General features: G+C 48.6%; 2 protein-coding genes across 5 annotated transcripts in view; both read right to left on the reverse strand.

Moving 5' to 3' along the window:
- The window catches only part of HNRNPR (heterogeneous nuclear ribonucleoprotein R), a 667,870-nt gene that overhangs the window by 467,140 nt on the left and 178,283 nt on the right, over nucleotides 1-22,447 (reverse strand). The gene's annotated exons all lie outside the window — the stretch shown is intronic.
- THEMIS2 (thymocyte selection associated family member 2) overlaps nucleotides 1-22,447 on the reverse strand; it is a 52,185-nt gene that overhangs the window by 5,847 nt on the left and 23,891 nt on the right. For both annotated transcript variants that reach the window (XM_032805951.2, XM_075060790.1), the window contains exons 2-3: nucleotides 10,146-10,286; nucleotides 8,308-8,718 (exon numbers count right to left, since the gene is read on the reverse strand). In XM_032805951.2, coding sequence (XP_032661842.1) covers nucleotides 8,308-8,718; nucleotides 10,146-10,286 — 552 coding nt within the window. The remainder of the gene's footprint in view (nucleotides 1-8,307; nucleotides 8,719-10,145; nucleotides 10,287-22,447) is intronic.

The following is a 22,447-nucleotide window of genomic DNA, read 5'->3' on the forward strand; positions in this document are numbered from 1 at the left end:
TAACCAGGGGTTATCTCCCTGCCAGGGAGACCCTGGGTCTGCACTGCTGCTCTCGTCCAGGCTGAGATGCTGGCAGGATGTACTGACCCTGGCTCCAATACTGGTTAAAACTCAGCATGACAGCTGCCATTCTGATACCCTGGGGAATGCACAGGGGACATCCAGAGCTGAAAGCATGAGCTGCTGTAGCATGAGCTAAAGTTTCTACTTGGGCTAGATCAGAATCCTGTCCTCTGTGGATCGGCACAGAGATGTCCTGTAACACACTGATCAGTGGGTACAGAAACACAGCATATAGTTGCTTGCCCCCACTGGGGGCAGAGTGCGTGTGTGTTTAACTACCTGGCCAATATGGACAGAGAGAAATGTGGTAGGTCAATGGTTCTCAAACTGTGGGTTGCGACTAGGGTGACCAGATGTCCTGATTTTATAGGGACAGTCCCAATTTTTAGGCCTTTGTCTTATATAGGCCCCATCCCCTCCCCATTTTTCACATTTGCTGACTGGTCACCCTAGTTGCGACCCCATTTTAATGGGCTTGCCAAGGCCAGCATTAGACTTGCTGGGGCCTGGGACTGAAGCTGAAGCCTGAGCCCCACTGTCCTGGGCTGAAGCCGAAGCCTGAGGGCATCAGCCCTGAGAGGTGGGGCTTGGGCTCTGTCCCCCCACACCTGGGTCACATAGTAATTTTTGTTGTCCAAAGGGGGTCATGGTGCAATGAAGTTAGGTCACTGCTATTCTAGGCAGAGGCGTGTTTTATAACATCGTTCCATGTGCCCAGGTTCAAGTGCTATTAGATCCCCCAACTGGCTACAATCAAATTTAAACCACAGTTTGTGAGCTGATGTGAATGGGGTCTATAGGGGCATGGCCAAAACATCCATCTGCTACAGAGATCTCCATTTGCACCACATGGGGGACTGGTCCAGCACGCAGCCAGCCCAGGACTGGGGAAATATAAAGGCAGGGCTCTAGGGGGAAAGGTAGAGGTACTCTTCCAAGCTCCAACCACAAAATAGGCCCCACCCATGTAAGTCACCAAAATGAGTCACCACTCACACAAGATTGTGCAGCTGTTCCTGGGGGCTGGTTCCTTGCTGAGGAAAAACCTCTCAGTGAAGCCTGCAGATTTGCAGCCTGACCCCGTTCTCCTATGCAACTGGGCACTGACAGGAACAACACTGAGCCAGTGCTTCTATATCCTGGGAAATTTCCCAAAATCTGGGAATTTTTGAGTAAAATGTTTCAATTTGGGAAATTGGGAATTTTCATTCAAAACCTAAATAATCCTGGGAAAAATTCATAAAAAGTAAAAAACTTTCCAAATCTCAAAAATCCTGTGAAGTTTTCATAAAAAGAAAAATATTTACGCTTCTTTTAAATTTCCCTCAAAATGCATTCTTCGATTGGTGAATATTTATCATGTGATTTTCATAATCGGGCTGTGCTGCTTTCCTATTGGTGGTGCTTCAATGTACTATATCATGACAGCACAAGTGAAGTGACAAGTGCGCACATGCGCTCACAACAAACCAACCTCAGCAACAGTTGGCTGGCAGGTAATGAGGAGATGGTTATCAAATTTATCTTCTAGGTAAGATTTCTTCCAATAATTAAATATATTGCAATACTTACTGATCATGATCGGTTGCACAGAGAATGTGGATCAGGGCGTTCGGCTATTCATAAATTTGTAACAGCACCTTCTTCCAAGCAAATATTAAATATCTTTGCCTACTGTGTTAGGTAATACACCTCTACCCAGGGCTGGCTCCAGGCACCAGCCGAGCAAGCTCATGCTTGGGGCAGCAGATTCTACGAGGTGGCATTATGTCCAATCCTAGGGCGGCATGGCCGCTTTTTTTTTTGGTTTGCCTATCCGGCTGCCCTGTAGGGGGCAGAGGCGCAGAGGAGGGGAGTGCCCTGCTGGCAGCCAGCTGCATGCTCCGTCTGCCCCAGCCGGTGCCAGGTCTGCAGCAAGCCCGGCAGGCCACATCTTTCATCCCCGCTGACCGGAGCAGCGCAGAGCCCGCCTGGCAGGTGGCGCGGCAGTCGGGCCGCGTGGCGAACGCCCTGCTGAAGCCCTGGTTGCCTCCCCTTCTCTCTCTCCCCCCACTCCCTCCTCCCTCCCTTCTGCTAGCTGGGGCACATCTGCAGCGCAGGGAGTCCCCCTGCACTCTGGCTCTGACCGTCCCGCAGGTTTGTTGTTTTTTTCCCTTGCTTTGCCACTCCGGCCACGCCGCAGGGTTGTTGTTTGGTTTTTTTTTAACCCTGTTTTGCTGCTCCAGCCACCCCCCCCATTTTATTTTTTTTGGCTTCGGGTGTCAAAAAAGCCAGAGCCAGCCCTGCCTCTACCCCAATATAACGCTTTCCTCAGGAGCCAAAAAATCTTACCACATTATAGGTGAAACCGTGTTATATCGAACTTGCTTTGATCCACGGAGGGCACAGCCCCTCCCCCCCGGAGCTCTGCTTTACTGCGTTATATCTGAATTCATGTTCTATTGGGTTGTGCTATATCAGGGTAGAGGTGTAATGTATAATATGTTCCCTTCTTTGATTTAAATATAAATTGAAATATACATTATACTAATTATCGCATTCCATTATTTCAGAGATCTCTTTCCATTTTTTATTTAATGTAAAAAATGAATAAAGAGACAGGTAAGTCTGGTGAAAAGAGGAAGAGGACTGCAGGAGTAGACAAAGATACGTCCACATCGAAACAAAAACAACAGGAGAGCACCCCGACAGAGTATTGACGACTCGGGGTGAACTTCCACCAAAAGAGAAACCATCTACTTTCAAAAAAGCCTTTCAAGACTCGTGGCTTCAAGAAGGTAAATAAAAAGACTGGCTGCAGAAAGTAGAAAACAATAGTTTTTGAGCTTATTGGAAATGTTGTGATGTAAAAATCCAGGCAGGTACTAGTGAGTTAGATAAGCACGCTAATGGTAAAAAACATAAACAGAAGTATCTAATACAGTATGAGACAGTATCTAATACAAAGAAAATTGATGATATGTTTAATAAACAAGATTGTGAAATTAAAAAAGCACAAAAATTTGAAGAGTAAGTTAAAAATGCAGAGATTAGAATGGCCTGTTACTTTGCTGAACACAATGTCACTATTTAATCTGTAGAACACTTGACTGAAGTAGTTAAACATGTTTCCCTGATTCCAAAATTGCTGAGGCTGTAACATTAAACAAACTGCTATAATTAGCAATGTTTTGGCGCAAACTGAGACTGAGGAACTTATAGAAAAATTTAAAGTTAATGAATTTAGATTATTCAGATCAATTCATGCTTGCCAATATATCTGAACTGGCTAAAAAGGTTTTCATATTACCACATTCAAATGCAGCATGTGAAAGAATTTTTTCCATGGTAACTGACATAAAAACAGAGAAAATTTATGACAACCAAAACACTCAATTCTAGCGTAGTTATAAGGTCATCTTTGAAAGCAAAGCAAGAGAAATGTTCTAATTTTGTAATTACTATTAAGCACTTATATTTACATTATAAAATATGTACAGTAAAAATGACAGTGATAAAACTCGTTAAAATATTAATGATGGTAATGATGTTCCTAGTGACGACTCAGACCACGAGTCAGAAAATGGATAAAACTAAGAGATTATAATAATAAGGAAAATTATATAAAAGAGTGTTATTTGTTCTTTCTGTTTGCTTTTTATCTTATTTTATAATCATGTTTACTTTTTATTTTTTCAATGTAACTTTGCTGTACTTATTAATACTTTTGTTTTTAAAATAGTGAAATTTGTGTAAAATACATTGTTTTCTATCATTTCAATCCTACTCCTCATGTGTTAAATATTTTATTTAGTGTATAAGTCACATAAGTTTAAAATTGAAAAACATGTCTATACATATAAAAATTATAATAAATGTAAAATATCTCGAATGAATAAGAATAATTTTGGATATAATATATATTATATAGTTATTAAAACACACATATTACGTTCCTTTGAGATTTTGAAATAAAAAGCTGTATCTGCGAATTTTTGACCAGATTTGGGAATTTTTTAGCACTAGGATGGGAAAAGTTGGCATCACGATATAGAAGCACTGCACTGGGCCCTCACCCCGCCCCGGGGGGACTGCAGTGTCCTCAGTGCTGGTGGATTCAGCCGGGTTGGAGCCAGCTGCTAATGTCAGAAACTCCGCCCCTCTATGAATTTGAATGCTTTGATTGGCTGCCTGCCCCACTTGCCTGCCTGCTGGGGCTGAGCAACCAGTCACTCTGCTGTAGGAAGAGTTCTCTCCTCACCTTCAGCAACCTGAAGCCATTCTCCAGGGTCAGGGAGCAAGAGAAAGAGCCCAGCAGCTCAGGCTGGCTTCTATGAACCCTGGGGACAGGTGACACACCTCTGCTCCCCCCTCGGAGGGGGAAAGGGGACACTGCAAGTCCCCCCCCCCAGCCTGGGAGAGGGGGTGGAGAACCCCAGGAAGAGCAGAGGTGAAGCTGTGGAACAGAACTGAGAGATTAGGGGCTGGTTGAGTGAAGTGATGTGGGCTGAACTGATGGGAAGTCAGTCATAAGAACATAAGAACGGCCGTACTGGGTCAAACCAAAGGTCGATCTATCCCAGTATCTGTCTACCGACAGTGGCCAATGCCAGGTGTCCCGGTCTTTGGGACATTGATTTGGACATTGGGGGGTAATATTAATTGCTGGACAGGTGATAGGCAAAACTGGGAATGAGAGCTCCTACAGCAGGAGCCAAGATCCCCCAACCCAATGAATATGGGAGTGTGGACAGCCCCACCTGTCACTCACACACTGGGCTGGGCAGGAGGAATTAGGCACCCAGAAGACATACCAAAACACACAATGTAATCTTTTTTAAAAAAAATCTCATGAATTTTGGGTGTGACTCATGGTTTTTGATCACTTGAGGTTGGCACTATTGAAACTATCCCATACTTCTGAGAGAGATTGGAGGAGCAGATAGCCTGGAACAGAGCAGTGCCATTTTGGCAGATGTTTCCAAGCCCTGTCCATAGCTGAACATTACACCTTCTATGACTTGTGGTGTGTGCACCTGGGCCATGACTTAGATGGGGGCTTATAGGTCTAATAGGAATCCCTAATTCCTATTGTGCTAGCCAGTTTTGTAAGGAGTGAGACTGTTATGGCTGCTCAGCTCAGGGCCCAGAAGCAGCTGGTGCACAGCCAAGCACGGTACTGGCACCGCTCAAAAGTGTCCTGTTCTCCAGAATCTGAGCTTTGAGCTTTAAGAAAAGTCTATAGCTGTTATGATTGTGAAGACAAGCTCAGAAACATGAACCATCTGTAACTAATGCAGAGCTGAGTCTGCAGAGAGCCTGAGAAAACAGCTTGGAGAGGTGTGAAAAAACAAACTCATCTCAGTGAGGGATTACCACAGGCATCCATTGATGGTCATTTAAGATGTGGAACTCATTGTCCCAAGAAGTTGTTGAGGTGAAGAATTTAACAAGATTAAAAAAGGAATTGGATAGTTATATGGAGACCAAGAATATCCAATTATCTCAATACTAAAAAAAAAAGTGTTGGAATATTAGAACAGCCTGAGCATACACAGAACTGGGACATTAAATCTTGTGCTTCAGGATTTAAACCAATCTCTAACTATTAGAGACCATGTGAGACCTGGGGAGGGAAGGCGCATATTATATCACTTTGGCTGCTGTGGGATTCTTATGCCTTTTACATAAAGCAAAGTTAAGCTGTGAGCCAGAGGCAGGCCCTACTCACAGAAGCTGGCAAGGAAAGGGCTGATACTGCAGAAAGAGACATAGCTAAAAGGTACTGGATACCAGATATCAGAACATTCGCATACTTGTACACTCCTCACAGATAACAAGGAACAGACTAACCCATCCCAATGACAGGGGCAAAAGGGTAATATGATGGATAGAGTTGTTTTGTTCTAACCAACATGTACAAGGTGAGAGACGGCACCTTACTACGTAGAGGGGTTGTACCTTGCTACGTAGAGGGGTTGCACCTCATACGTCAGGAGTGATGTGTAACTTGTTTGTACCTGTGTATAAGAATGGATCCTTGGGGCGGTGTCTTTGTCCAGCCAAGGGGGCAGTGGAAAGTCCCATCACTGACTGAGCTGAGTCCATTGACTGGGGGTACACATTCGTAGTATGTCCTGTAGAGTAAAAATCTGCAGGGAACTATTATTGTGCTCCATACGGCAATAAACCTGGCCGACGTGCCTTCGTACCTTACTAGACTCTGTGGTCATTGGGGGTTCTCTTGGAGTCTGCTGTGTCAGCTATCTTTGAAGAGCTGGGACAGCACACAGAGGGAACACATGCACGCAGCTGAGTGATATCAACATTGAACAGAGCAGAGCACCACACCGGTAGCATCTGACAACAGAAGGAAGCTAATGTTGTGCCAATATTAAAAAGAAAAAGGGGATGAGCTTGGTACTTATAGGCCTGTCTGACTGATCTTAATCCTGGGTAAAATAATGGAATGGCTGATATGGAACTTGATTCATAAAGAATTAAAGGAGGGTAATATAATTAATGCCTATCAACTGGTTTATGGAAAGTAGATCCTATCAAGCTAACTTGATATACCATATTATTTTCATGAGATTACATGGGCTGATGAAATAGACTTCTGTAAGGCATTTGACTTGGTACCATATACTATTTTGATTTAAAAACTAGAAAAATATATAATTAACATGGTGTGCACTAAATGGACTAAAAACTGGCTAACTGATAAGTCTCAAAAATGTAATTGTAAACAGGCAATTGTCATTGAACAGTGTATTTCTAGCGTGGTCCCTGGGAGACTGGTTCCTGGCCGTACTCTATTCAACATTTTTTATCAGTGACCTGGAAGAAAACATAAAATCACTGACAAAGTGTGCAGATGACACAAAAATTGGGGGAGTGGTAAATAATGAAGAGAACAAGTCATTGACACATAGTGATCTGGATCACTTGGTAAGCTGGGGGCAAGCAAACGATGTATGTTTTAATATGGCTAAGTATAAATGTATACATCCAGGAACAACGAACGTAAGCCACACAAATAAGCAGAGAAAGGTGTAACACAACAATGGCTGGAAGTTGAAGCCTGACAAATTCAGAGTGGAAATAAGGTGTAAATTTTTACCAGTGACAGCAATTTGCCATTGGAACAATTTACCAAGGGTCATCGTAGATTCTACATCACTGACAATTTTAAAATCAGGATTGGATTTTTTTAAAAAGCTCTGCTCTGAGGATTATTTGGGGCAGGTATCTGGCCTTTGTTATACAGGAGGTCAGACTAGGTGATCACATGGTCCCTTCTGGCCTTGGAATGTGGGAATCTATGAATCCAGGCTGGCAGTTCCTAGGTTCCCAAGTAAATATCAGCATCATTACCATTCCATTGCTCATGTGAAAAAGGAGAGAGAGGGGTGGGGCAGATTTGTACAGTTCACTGTGACTGCTTGGTTTGATGCCTTACATGGGTGGCGCTTGGGAGATGCCATGACTTATCCCACACCCTCAGAAAAGAAGGAGCTGAGCCCAAGGAGACCCATCAAGGTGAGCCAGGGGCAAGAAGCCCAGGGGCATCCAGGGGCAACACCATCATATTTTGAAGATCTGCACAATTTACTGTGAGCAGCAGCATCCCATTTTGGTTACTCACATAGGTGCTTGGAAAAGTACTGCCATCTTTGTTATCCAGTCTGGCCCACTAGCTTTAATTGTCTGATGTGGATTATTTGGGTTCTTAATAGCTTCAGTTAATGATTTAAATAAATGCCTCAGTTCATTGAAAGGAAAGTTCTTCCCCAACAAAGTCACACAGAAACAGCAACACACACATTGAGGTGGGCATACACTAGGGGGACCACCATTGTTGAATGGAAATAAGGAAAAGCCATGACTTTAAGGGGCATTTAAGGGACATTTTAGGGAAACACCATTTCCCTTCGCATAGCATGGATTGTTCTCTCAAGTGTACAATTCAATTATCGTAAGCTTCAACTTAAAGTTTAAAATGTACTAATGATCTGTTTTAGTACATTTCAGTACATTTTACAATAAGGGCTGAGTGGTTGCCTTAAGGGACAAATCAATGAAATAAGGGGCTGCCCCTTAAAATAAGGGATGGGTGGTCACCCTAGCACACACAGAGACTCCAGGACACACCTCCCCCACAAACTGACCCAGAGGCACGGAGTCATACACACACCACTCCATCTAGCTCTCTCTCACATACACACACATACCCCCAGCAGCCCCAGCTGCATCCGTACTCACTGTGCATTATCGCCTCCACTTCGTACACGGGGCAGAGGAGCAGTGAGTGTCTGCCAAGTGCAGAGCATTTCAGGCGCTGGCCCCTCATGGCTTCCGACTGCAGCACCTGGCTCAGCGTGTAGCTGTGCTGCCCAGTGCACTCATAGAACTGGCCCTGGAGGGAGATGGGGAGGCAGAGCAAATGCTGCCCATCCTGTCCCATGGTTGTGCAGTTGGCAAACTCCTGGCCCTCATGCCTGGCCACCGAAAGCAGGGAAATGGGCTGGCCCTTGGGAATGACACGCCCATCTATGGTCAAGTTGACTGCTGAGGTGAAGGAGAAGGGCATGTCCTGGAGCCCTGCTGGCCTGGTCCTGACAAGCTTCTTCAGGCTCGTGTATGACAGCTTGTCTTGGCTGGGCTGGAAATACCCTGCAGGAGGGCCAGAGGAAGCTCTCCATTAGTGAGGCAGGTAGAGTTGCTGCGACTGCGATGATCCTGAGGCCATAACACTGGAAAGTTGGCTGTGTGCACTGGAACCCAGGCAGGCCTTCCAGGACAGCTACCTCAACAAAGGCACGGTCCTGCCTGGGAAAACCTGGCCAGGCAATCCTGAACCAGGGACCCCAGGAATGAGGAGCCTCAGTGGAGCCTTGTCTAATCACAAGCCTGAGCCATGCACAGATCCCAGCAGCGCCTGCATGAGGGGCTGCCCCACCCTACCACCTACCCCACAATGGCAGTGGGGCTGGGGATTAGCCACACCTGCCTCAGCAAATGCGGCCAGAGTGGGGGTGTGGCCTGGAGGTGATGGGCATGTGTGTATGTGGCTGGGTGTGCGTGTGTGGCCTGTATGTGGTGGCCAGGCTGTGTGTGTGGCTGGGGCATGTGTGTGGGGCTAGGGTTGCCAGATATCTGGTTTTCGACTGGGACACCTGGTCGAAAAGGGAACCTGGTGGCTGCTGATTGGGCCATTGAAAGTCCAGTCGGCGGTGCAGCAGGGCTGAGGCAGGCTCCCTAACTGGCTCTGCATAGCTCCCGGAAGCAGCTGCCATGTCTCTGTGGCCCTTAGGTGCAGGGAGGCCAGGGAGGCTCCGTGCACTGCCCCCACCCCGAGCACTGGCACCTATGCACCAGGGTCCCTTTCGATTGGACACCTGGCAACCCTAGACAAGCATGTTCAGTTTTCTGCAGTCAGAAAGCTGGCAACCATAGCAGGGCCTGTTTGTGGTGGGCAGGCTCTGTTTGGTTATAGGTGGCTGGGGAGTGTGGTAGGGGTGAAGCCTATATGTCATGGTAGGGTGAGTCTGTGGCCTATATATATATTGGTGGTGTGGGGATGGTGAGACTGTATGTGTGTGTTTATGGCTGGGATGAGGATGGCCAGTAGGTAATGGTGGGAGTGGTGTGTGTGTGTGTGTGTGTGTGTGTGTGTGTGTGTGTGTGTGTGTGTGTGTGTGTGTGTGTGTGTGTGTGTGTGTGTGTGTACGGATGGCTGGAGGTAGTGTTGGGGATGTTTATGTGTGAGGGAGCTGGTGGATGAGCCTGGAGGCAGTGTGTTAGGGGAGAAGGGAGGGCTGGTGTGTGTGTGTGTGGTGTGGATCGCCTGGAGATAGTGGGGGTTGTGTGTAAGTGTGTAGGGGGGAGGCTGGGAGTGCGGATGGTCTGGAGGCAGTGATGTGTGTGCGTGTGTGTGTGTGTGTATGGCTGGGGTGCGGATGGCCTAGAGGTAGTAGTGGGGGTGTGTATATGAGGGGGTGGTGGATGAGTGTGTGTGGAGGAGGATGGGGTGTGTCTATGTGTGGTGGGCGGTTGCCTACCTGCAGTAGGCTGGGTGGGCATGGGGTGTCCCAGTTTACCTTTGAAGTTCAGAGGCAGCTCTGTTGTTAGCCCGGTCTCTGGATCCCTGCAGGTGACCTTCTGCAGGCAAAGGCCAGTAATTTTCATCAGATCCCCTGTTGATAAGCAGCATTCTCTGCCGCTCACCTCGTACACCGACCCTGCAGGGGAACATGGGGGCAGTTTATGGGCGTTTCTGCGGTTGCAGTCAGTCAGCCATCGCTGACAGCGCTGCAGACACTCAGCCCGTCCCCGGGGTGGAACCTCACTGTCACCCAGCATGGCCCTTGCTCCCCAGGAAGCCCCACACCTTGAAGAAGGGCCCTAGCCGGAGAGGAAGGATGGGAGGATGGCTCACTCCTGCTCTGCCAAGGGCAGCCTGCGACTCGAGACCCTGGGCAAGGCAGAGCGGCCCAGAGCCTCCAAAGTGCGTAGGTGCCTAACTCCTATTGATTTCAGTGGGAATTGGATGCCTAATTACCTCTGGGGTTCTGGACCTTAGTCTCTCTGGGCCTCAGATCCCCACCATACCGTGGAGTAAGAGCTCTGTTGCGGCCCCGTAAGGACAAACACAATAAAGACTTGATGTTCCCAGGTATGACAGTGCTGGGCCCGCATCAGTTCCCACCCTAGAGCGTCAGAGCCTGTTGGCTAACAAGCTATTACCACAGGAGGACAGCCACCAGGCTGATCAGGAGGGGAGTGGCTGCACAGGCCTGTGAAGTCCAGGCCAGTGAGCATGCTCCTTGGTGGGTCAGGGGACCCCTCCAGCCAGCACCAGGACTGAGGAGGCCTGGGAAGGAGGTGTGTGCAGAGCAAGGGCCAGAAGGTCTCCCTGTGGGCAGTGACTGTGCTCTCGTGAACCTTTCCCCTCCGGAAAGAGGGATGTCCACATTAACGGGTGACTCTGGGGCCGTGGCTGCGAGCACGGTAGCTGGGGGCCGAGGCGGCGCTTCCTGAGCCAGAGAAATGGCGAGCTGGGAGAATGCCTTCCAGAGACTGCCCCACCCAAGGGCGGGGTCATTGCAGACAGCAAGGTCATGGAAGCACCATGCCCAGGCCTTCTGTGTCTCAGGGCTTGAGGGGCCCCACTGCAAATGATCCCAGCTCCCGGGACCTGGGTACTAACCTGGCCTGGCCTAGACACCAGCAACTCAGGGCCGGCGCTTCCATTTAGGCTGCTAGGCAATCACCTAGGGTGCCAGGATTATTGGTGGGCGGCATTTTGCCGAAGGGGGCGGCAGGCAGCTCCGGTGGAGCTGCCGCAGTCGTGCCTGCGGACTGTCAGCTGCTCCCGTGGCTCTGGTGGACCTCCTGCAGGCACCACTGCGGCAGCTCCACCGGAGCCGCGGACCAGCTGACCCTTCGGAGGCATGAATGAAGCAGCTCCACCGGAGCCGTGGGACAAGGGTGCGGGGCAGAGAAATTGCCATGCGCCTAGGGCACTAAAACCCTTAGCGCCAGTCCTGCAGCAACTGTAACAAAAGTCTTGTCCTGAGGGGGGAGATAGAACTCCCAGGCTTCCAGGATGGAGCCACCTGTTGTGCCTGCTGGAGACAGGGGTGGGGGGCCAGTCACACCTGCTGAAGATGGGGTCGAGGAAGCAGTCGCACCTGCTGGAGGTGGGGCGGCAACCATTGTACCTGCTGGAGGTGCAGGAGAGGAAGGGGCGAAAGTAGCTGAATTGTGGGGGCTCCTGAGGGGCACCTCTTGTTACCCTGCAAGGTGAAGGCAGGGCTGGCACAGCCCGGAGGAGAGTGCTGGAGTGGCCAACAGGCTGGTGGTGTGAAGGGGCTAGCACCCGGCCACCATGGCAAGGTTCCCTCTTGCTAGAGGCTGGGGCTAAAAAGGCGACTCACAGTCCTGGGTACCTCGAGAATTGCCACATTCTGCCCTCCCCCAGAGCTGCAGGCTGCTTGGCCAGGTGTTCTCTCATATGTGCGGTGAACTGAAGCACATGGCCTAATGGCTATTTTAAAGCTTATGGGAAGCTGCTGACTAATTTTTTCTCACACTAATTCATTTCCAGCCCTCATTCAGTGCCACAGAGATTAGCCACCCCAACTCCGAGCCAAGAGTTCTGCTTTTGCTGAGCCCTGCGTGGGAGTGATCCAGCAGAAAGGGTCTCAGCATGAAGGTTGGTAACAGACTGTCAGGGCACTGCATCCATCCCCTGGGACAATGCTCTCTGGATCATTGTCACACGCTGGCTTGAGCCAGGCCCCAAGTCCGTCCCAATGGCACGGGTGACAGGAGATCAGTGCCTCCTGGTCCAGAGCAGCTTTCGGGGCTGCTTCCATCTGAGGCTCGAAGTGGTTCCTCATTCCTAGTGCTTTATTCAGAGGCCAAAATGTTGTAAAAGTTCATCAGTGTAAGATTACATAAATGTCACCAAAAGTGATTGGATTGTATAACTGGTTGTGTTATTAATTAATGCATTATTAATTACTTACTGTCCAAATAAGGAACTGGCCCTTGATTGACTGACTGAGTGACAAATAACTCTGCGTCACCCCAGGAGCCATGGCCCTGTGAACACCAGAAGGAGCTGGACTTTGCCCCTCCTTGTCCCAAAGCATTTTTCTCTGGCCTGTGCCATGAGCACCTCACCTCCGAAAACATACCTATGTATATGGGCGGTGGGTATTGTAGGCAGGGGAAGGCTGTGCCTCCCCAAACAGCCTGGGATGGCACTGCCCACCCTCCACCCCCAGATCCCCTCCTGCCTGCCATTCCCTTCTGTGGCTGAGAGCTGGAGCAGGCAGGCTGGTGCCACAGTGTGCACAAGACCCTCGGGCTGAGGCCACGCCATGCTGCCCATCCTCCTGGCGCTGGGGTCATGCTGCCTGCCCAGTGCTCCGGCCGCCCAGCACTGGGGCTGGGGACAGGTGGAGGGTGGTGGTGCCTGTGTGGGGGGTGTGTGCTCTGGGTTCCAGTGGGGGAGGAGGGGCTGAGGAGTCTGGGCCTCTGGCAGACGGAGAGGGGCCGGGAGCTAGCCTCCCTCAAGGGCGTGTTCACCTGCCACCCATGCTTACATGCGCACAGTTGTAATTAGCAAATTATACTTTAGTAAGGAACTGGGGGTTCAACCCCCATAAGTGACAAAATTATCAGTTAAATCTACTTTTCATCATATAATTGGATTTACCACTAACCAATTTTTTCACAAGAAGTGTCTGTTTTCTGCAGAAAAATTCAACTTCTTGTCCAAAAAGCTAACCCCTGAAAACTGAGACATTCATCTCCCAGCGTGATGCTGTGACAAACAGGACTAATGTGATCCTTGGATGCATAAGCAACGGAGATATGAGTAGGAGCAGATTGCTGATTTTACCTCTGTATACTGCATTTGTGAACCCAATACTGGAATGCTGCACACAATTCTGGAGTTCACATTTCTAAAAGGATGCAGAAAAATTGGAGAAGGTGCAGACAAGAGCCACAGAAATGATTCAAGGTAGGGTGACCAGGCATCCCAGTTTTAAAGAGACAGTCCCATATTTAAGCCCTCCTGCAGCTGTCCCAACTTTTTCTTAAAAACAGACAAATTGTCCCGTATTTTCTGTCTCCCTCTACTCAGTACTGGCGGGTCCTGCTGCTGGCTGGATCCCTGCTCACCAGCTGCCCGCTCACCAATAGTGAGTGAGGGGTGGGGGTCCAGTGGCTGACAATGGGGTGAGCGTGCAAGGCTATTGGCAGGATGAAGATGCAGTGCGCGGGGCTGTCCACTCTTTGTGTGGCTTGGCTCACAGACACAACACTCAGCAGGATGCATGTTTTTAAAGTTGTTACATAATTAAACACAGGATGATAAATGTAGCCATTTCCCCCAATTCTTAATTTATCTAAAAAGAAAACAGGGTTCCTATTGATTTCTTAATTTGTAACTGTCTGTATAATTTCTCTGCAACAGTTTGGGACAAATTGTTGGAATACTGGGTTTGGGGACAAATTGTTGGAATACTGGGTTTGAGTTATTTGTTTAGTGTATGATTACTTAGAATGAAAATGCAAAATAGAAATGTGGGTATGATATTTGGCAGAGTTTTGCTCAGTATTAAACTTCAGCTCTGGGAGTAGCAGACCCTTATCTCTCCATGACAGGATAATGGTCACATGTGACTTGAAGTGACCTGAGAACTATTTTGTAATTTACAGTCAATCAAAACATAGTTCCTTATTTAAGTGCTATTTGTTCCCTTCCTCCATGGACCCTGTGACTCCCCTCAACTTGCTTCTTCCATGGTCTTTGTGACACCCCACCCCACAGCTCTCTTTCTTCACAGACCTTGTGAAATGCCCCCAACCCACTTCCCTTGGGACCCTGCCATGCACCCTGAGTACCTGCTACTGTCCCCTTACTCTATGGACCCTGTGACCCACCACACATACACCCTTTCTCCACAGACCCTGTGACACCTCCCCATAGTGCTGTTTATATTAACTTTTATGATTTTTTTATATTAAACGTCCATGATTCTTTTACATGCTAACCAAAATCCTTTTTATGTTGTGTATCTATATATATTTTAGTTTCCTGTATCTATGAAGCTGAAAGTTCTGTTCTGAACCTGAAGTTAGTTAAGTAGGCAACTCTCAGGAATTTATGTAATTGGGCTGCATCTAATTATTCCCTGCACCTCTAAGACTATGAGACTCCAGATGTCCAGGAAAAGGATCTCTCAAAACTAATGAAGGTCCCTGCAAAAGTGTCTTATAATGAACAAGATTGGGTCATTGATAAGGAGGCACACATAATTCAAGTTACGCTCTGTGGTTGATAAGAGGTATTTGTCGTTGCACATGTTTTCTGTGATACATGAAATAATGACAAATCAAAAGATGCTTTAACTCGTTAGGAAGTCCTTGTTGCAACAGTGTCCTTAATAATAACTGAGTTAGGAATCCCTTCAGTGTATCTGGCATGTAACCTAAGATGCCATACAAGAAATTCCATATGTAATTAGGTGAAATGAGAATTTGAAAACAACACACAGTGAAATTAACTGTAGGGAAGCAATTTTTCCCTCCAAAAGTGAATGGCTTTGTCTCACATCCTACAAAAGGACAGAGGTATGGGGAGTTAGAACATTGCCAGCACCCCACCACTGGGAGGAAAAGGGCCAGCTCTTCACCTTACACACAGAGAGGTAAGAGAGCTTTTGTTTCTCTATATGCTGTGTTAATTGTTGATTAAATATTTCCATTTGAGCCTGTTGTTTTGACAATCTTGCATTGTTATTAAATTCCGACACAAACAGCACCTTCCCCAATGGACCCAGCAATCCACCCACCCCCGTGGACCCTGTGACACTTCCCCCACCCCCTGTGACCTCCTCCCCCCACAGACCCTGTGGCACTCCCCCACAACTCCCTTCCAGGGGACTCCTCCAACACCTTTCTTCCCAAGACTCTGCCTCCCCCAGGGATCCTGGGTACCCCCCAGTACTCCCTTCCATCTTGGATGCTGCAACACGCCACACCCCCTTCACTCCTGCACCCTGCAACAGCCTCTCCGCACACCTGTGCAATGCCTGGAAGGCCCACACTGTGTCTGGTGGCAGGTCTTTACCCCTCCTCTCTTTCTGAAATTTCTAGATGGTGACTCCTGTCTTCTGCCTACCCCATCACACCCTTTGTTACCATCCAAGTTTCAGGGGCTGTGTAAAATCTGCAGGCCCCGATTGGATCTCAGTGAGAAGCAGCATTAACCACACTAGCCAGCAGGGCTGGGCTTAGGGAAAATGATGCTTTGGGCAAACTTGTATTTTGGTAGCCCACCATCACCCCTGGGCCCCACAGGCTCCCTGGGCTCCACCCCACCATCACGTCCGGACACCATAGCCTTTCCACAGTGCTTAATTTGTATTGAAAGAGGTGCCAGAGCTCAGCCTTGGCACAAATTACGCACTGGCAGGGTGGCCTGAGGTGCTGGCTGGACTCTTAGCTCTGAAGGAAACACTACCACCACCAGCAGACAGAAGTAATTGTGGCATGGTATATGGTTCATTGCACCCTTACTTCTGCACTGCTGCTGTGACTTGTGGGGCCTGGTGCCAGAGGCGGCTCTAGGCATTTTGCCACCCCAAGCACGTCAGGCAGGCTGCCTTCGGCAGCTTGCCTGAGGAGGGTCCGCTGGTCCCGCGGACCCTCTGCAGGCATGACTGCGGGAGGTCTGCCGAAGCCGTGGGACCAGCAGACCCTCCACAGACAAGCCGCCGAAGGCAGTCTGCCTATCACCCTCACGGCGCCAGCAGAGCGCCCCTTGCAGCCCCAAGGACGCACTTGGCGTGCTGGGGCCTGGAGTCGCCCCTGCCTGGTGCTTGGCATGTGGCTCAAGGTGAGTTTCATGCTGTCACATGGGGGCTGCATTTTCCAGAGTCCACTGCCCTCCTGCAGCCCTCTGGCCGCTCCTGGCTCATTGGAGTGCCATTTCAGATTTTGGAGAGTGAGAGGAAACTTTAACCACAGTGGCTCTGGAACACTTTTAATAGTGGAGATGCTGAAAGTCAGCCCCCTTCCCCATTCGCCCCCCGTTCCCCTAGAGCAGTGGCCGGGAGCAAGACCATCTCTGGGAAGGGGGGACCTGAACAGGGGTAAGGGGGCCAAAGTTGGGGCCACAGCTAGGGGTGGGTGTGGGGCCGGCAGCTGGGACCAGGACACGTGGCCAGCAGCGGAGCCTTGGGCACAGGGTGGCAGCCTGGACCCCAGGCATGGGGCCAGCAGGCTGGCAGCAGTGCCCACATGAGAGGCCAAGAGCAGAGCCCCGGGAGCAGGGCTGGTACCCAGAAGCCTGTGTGCGGGGCCAGGAATAGAGCCCCATGTGAAACCTGAGGGTGCATTCCCCCACTCCCTTACTCATAGACTCATAGACTTTAAGGTCAGAAGGGACCATTATGATCATCTAGTCTGACCTCCTGCACAATGCAGGCCACAGAATCTCACCCACCCACTCCTGTAACAAACCCCTAACCTATGGCTGAGGGTATGTCTACACTAGAAATTAGGTCAAATTTATAGAATTCGGTTTTTAAAAAATCGTTTTTATACAGTTGACTGTGTGTGTCCCCACAATAAATGCTTTAAGTGCATTAAGTCGGCAGACTGCATCCACAGTACCGAGGCTAGTGTCGACTTCCAGAGTGTTGCACTGTGGGTGGCTGTGAGTAGCTATCCCACAGTTCTGGGTAAATGTCGTCAGGACCCCCCTCTCCCTCCCTTCTTCCCTCCATGAAAGCAATGGCAGAGAATGGTTTCACACCTTTTTTCCTGGGTTACTTGTGCAGATGCCATATCACGGCAAGCATGGAACCTGTACAGCTGACCGTTACCATAACTCTCCTGGGTGCTGGCAGACGTGGCACTGCATTGCTACACAGCAGCTGCTCCTTGCCTTTTGGCAGCAGATGGTGTGTTATGATTGGTAGCCGTTGTTGTTGTCATATTCCTGCGTGTTCTTTTAACCAACTTTGATGAGGTCAGTCACGGGCACCTGGGCAGACTCCTGCCGAGCACCCAGGAGATGACAATGGATAGCAGTCATACTGCACTGTCTGCTGCCACTCTAAAGATGTAAAAGATAGATGAAGTGGATCAAAACAAGAAATAGACCCAATTTGTTTTGTATTCATTTGCTTCCTCCCACCCTCCATGAAATCAACAGCCTGCTAAACCCAGGGTTTTGAGTTTGATCCTTGAGGGGGTCATTCTGTGTGTGACAGTTGTTTGTGTTTCTCCTTGATGCAAAGCCATCCCCTTTGTGGACTGTAATTCCCTGTAAGCCATGTCATCAGTCGCCCCTCCTTCCGTCAGAGCAGACAATCGTTTCACACCTTTTTTCAGCCCAGATGCCATAGCACTGGGATCATGAAGCCCGCTGAGATCACTGCGGCAATTATGAGCACTGTAAACCCCACGCACAGTATCCTGGAGTATATGCAGAACCACAACCTGCCAAAGCAAAACCAGGCCAGGAGGCGACGGCAGCATGCTGACGAGACTGATGAGGACATAGACATGGATATAGACTTCTTGCAAAGTACGGGCCCTGACAATGTGCACATCATGGTGTTAATGGGGCAGGTTCATGCTGTCGAACACCGATTCTGAGCCTGGGAAACAAGCACAGACTGGTGGGACTGCATAGTGTTGCCGGTTTGGGACAATTCCCAGTGGCTGCAAAACTTTCACATGCATAAGGGCACTTTCATGGAACTTCGTGACTTGCTTTCCCCTGCCCTGAAGTGCCAGAATACCAAGATGAGAGTAGCCCTCACAGTTCACAAATGAGTGGCGATAGCCCTGTGGAAGCTTGCAACGTCAGACAGCTACCGGTCAATCAGGCATCAATTTGGAGTGGGCAAATCTACTGTGGGGGCTGCTGTGATGCAAGTAGCCCATGCAATAAAAGATCTGCTGATATCAAGGATAGTGACTCTGGGAAATGTGCAGGTCATAGTTGATGGCTTTGCTGCAATGGAATTCCCTAACTGTGGGGCGATAGACAGAACCCATATCCCTATCTTGCACAGGAGCACCAAGCCAGTGAGTTCATAAACAGCAAATGGTACTTTTCAATGGTGCTGCAACACTGGTGGATCACAAGGGACGTTTCACCAACTCAACGTGGGAAGGCAGGGAAAGGTACATGACGCTTCGCATCTTCAGGAAACTCTGGTCTGTTTCAAAAAGCTGCACACAGGGACTTTCTTCCCAGACCAGAAACTCATCTCAATTGATTAGACTCTTCCTGTTGGTATGCATACTTCCACCTTTTCATGTTCTCTGTATGTATAAATATCTCCTGTCTATGTGTTCCATTCTGTGCATCTGAAGAAGTGAGCTGTAGCTCACAAAAGCTTATGCTGAAATAAATTTGTTAGTCTCTAAGGTGCCACAAGTACTCTTGTTCTTTTTGCAGATACAGACTAACACGGCTGCTACTCTGAAACCTGTCATTGTTATTACAGCTTACTGTGCGCTCATCAATATCTGTGAGAGTAAGGGGGAGACATTTATGGTGGGGTGGGAGGTTGAGGCAAATCGCCTGGCCGCTGATTACATGCAGCCAGACACCAGGGCGGTTAGAAGAGGACAGCAGCACGTGCTGTGCATCAGAGAAGCTTTGAAAACTAGTTTCATGACTAGCCAGGCTACAGTGTGAAAGTTCTGTTTGTTTCTCCTTGATTAAAGCCCCCCCCCCCATTGGTTCTCTCTACTTCCCTGTAAGCTAAACACCCTCCCCTCCCCACTTCGATCAGCGCTTGCAGAGGCAATAAAGCCATTGTTGCTTCACATTCATGCATTCTTTATTAATTCATCACAGAAATAAGGGGATAACTGGAGGGGTGGGGGCGGAGGGAAGCGCAGGATGGGGTTAGGGAGGAGGGAAGGACAAGGCTACACTGCACTTTAAAACTTAGACTTAAGAACTTTAAAACTTATTGAAGGACAGCCTTCTGTTGCTTGGGCAATCCTCTGGGGTAGAGTGGCTGGGTGGCTGGAGGTCCCCACACCGTGTTCTTGGGCGTCTGGGTGAGGAGGCTATGGAACTAGTTGAGGAGGGCAGTTGGTTACACAGGGGCTGTAGCGGCGGTCTGTGCTCCTGCTGCCTTTCCTGCAGCTCAACCATACGCTGGAGCATATTGGTTTGATGCTCCAGCAGTCGGAACATCGACTCTTGCCTTGTCAGCAAGCTGATGCCACCGATCCTCTTCAGCACACCAGCTCTCCTTGAGTTCCTTTTGTGCTTCCCTGCACTCTGACATCGTCTGCCTCCACACATTCTGGTGAGCTCTGTCATTGCGGGTTACTTCCATGATTTCTGAGAACATCTCATCTCAAGTGCGTTTTTTCCATCTTCTAATCTTCGCTCGCCTCTGTGAAGGAGAAACATTTGCAGCTGGTGGGGAAAAGGGGAACTTGGTGGTGAAAAAAACACATTTTAGAGAACAATAGGATCACTCTTTCCCGTTAAGCCTTGCAGTTCACATTACACAGCACATGTGCTTTCGTTACAAGGTAGCATTTTGCCTCTTCTATTGAGGGCCTGCTGGTGTGGTGTGAGAGATCACTCCTGCCGTTCCAGGCAACAGAATTCGGCTTGCAGGCAGCCATGGTTAGCCACAGTCTTTTGGCTTCTTTAACCTTCATAACATTTGGGAATGGTTTCAAACAGCAGCACCCTTGTTTCCCATACCAAGCGGCCGTTGGGGTGGCCATTTAAAATGGATTTGCAATTTAAAAGGAGGGGCTGCGGTTTGCGGGTTAGCATGCAGCTCAAACCCAAATAATTCCCCCCTCCCCTCAGCACTCTATTCTCTGGGATGATCACTTCATCCCTCCCCCTACCGGCTGGCTAACAGCAGGGAGCATTTCGGTTCAGCCACAGGCAAACAGCCCAGCAGGAATGTCCCCTTAATAAAAGCTCCCTATTTCAACCAGGTGACCATGAATGATATCACTCTCCTGAGGATAACGCAGGGAGAGATAAGGAATAGATGTAGTCTGAATGCCAGCAAACACCAGGATTTCCGCTCCATCCCCATACGTTAACGGACTTCTGCAGTAGCTGTACTGGCCACAAATGCCAGGGCAGATTTTAAACCATGTGTAATATTTACAACAGGACACTCACCAGAGGCCCCTTCTCGGCCTACAGAGTCTGGGAGCACGCCTTGGGTGGGTTTGGGAGGTACTGGCTTCAGGTCCAGGGTGAGAAATGTATCTCGGCTGTTGGGGAAACTGGTTTCTCCGCTTCCTTGCTGTGAGCTATCTTCAATCTTTTCATCATCATCTTCATCGTCCCCAAAACCCGCTTCCTTGTTGTGTGATTCTCCATTGATAGAGTCAAAGCACAGGGTTGGGGTAGTGGTGGCTGCACCCCCTAGCATGGCATGCAGCTCAGCGTAGAAGCGGCATGTCTGCGGCTCTGCCCTGGACCTTCCGTTTGCCTCTCTGGCTTTGTGGTAGGCTTGCCTTAGCTCCTTAATTTTCATGTGCCACTGCTGTGCATCCCTGTAATAGCCTCTGTCCTTTGAGACTTTTTCTAATGTTTTGGTATTTTGTTTACTGGAACGGAGTTCAGCTAGCACGGGTTTGTCTCCCCATATGGCGAGCAGATCCCGTACCTCCCGTTCGGTCCATGCTGGAGTTCTTTGCCATCCTGGGACTCCATCATGTTTACCTCTGCTGATGAGATCTGCACTCACCTGCACCTTGCCATGCTACCTGGCCAGTGCATCAGAGTTGAGAGCGCTGGCCAGAGCGGTCACAATGGACCACTCTGGGATAGCTCCTGGAGGCCAATACCATTGAATTGCATCCACACTACTCCAAATTCGACCCGGCAAGGCTGATTTCAGCGCTAATCTCCTTGTCAGAGGTGGAGTAAAGAAATCGATTTAAAGAACTCTTTAAGTTGAAAAACAGGGCTTCGTCGTGTGGACAGGTCCAGGCTTAAATCTAGGTAATGCTGCTAAATTCGACCTAAAGTCATAGTGTAGACCAGGCCTCAATTATTGAAGTTCTCAAATCATGGTTTAAAGACTTCAAGGTGTAGAGAATCCTCCAGCAAGTGACCTGTGCCCCACGGTGCAGAGGAAGGCGGAAAACCTCCAGGGCCTCTGCCAATCTGCCCTGGAGGAAAATTCCTTCCAACCCCAAATATGGCGATCAGTTAAACCCTGAGCATGTGGGCAAGACTCACCAGCCAACACTCAGGAAAGAATTCTTTGTAGTAACTCAGATCCCATCCCATCTAACATCCCATCACAGACCATGTGCTAATAATCAAAGATGAATTAATTGCCAAAATTAGGCTATCCCATCATACCATCCCCTCCATAAATTTATCAAGCTTAATCTTGAAGCCAGATATATCTTTTGCCCCACTGCTCCCCTTGGAAAGCTGTTCCACAACTTCACTCCTCTAATGGTTAGAAACCTTCGTCTAATTTCAAGTCTAAACTTCCTAGTGTCCAGTTTATATCCTATGTTTAACTGTGATTCCAGGGACTAAGGCACTTGAAAACTCTCAGTTTTTGCAGATAACTTAGGAATTAGCTGACAGAAGCAATGTATCTAATTGTTATATAAAGAAAGAAAAAATATATGCAAACTCCAATTAAAGCCACATTTTAAGTTTATATGTAAATTTAGAGCAATCAGGAGGTAATACAGCAAGATATTCCCAATCCCAAACCTTGAGGTATCAATTCTGGAGCTTTAACACAGATATCAGAAACACAAGTTTGACACTTTGTATAGTATTTTAAGTAGAGATAAATAAAAATAAATAAAATCTGCTTACTTTCTGTGTTAC

This window comes from Chelonoidis abingdonii, chromosome 25, assembly GCF_003597395.2.
Source record: "Chelonoidis abingdonii isolate Lonesome George chromosome 25, CheloAbing_2.0, whole genome shotgun sequence".
NCBI lineage: Eukaryota > Metazoa > Chordata > Testudines > Testudinidae > Chelonoidis > Chelonoidis abingdonii.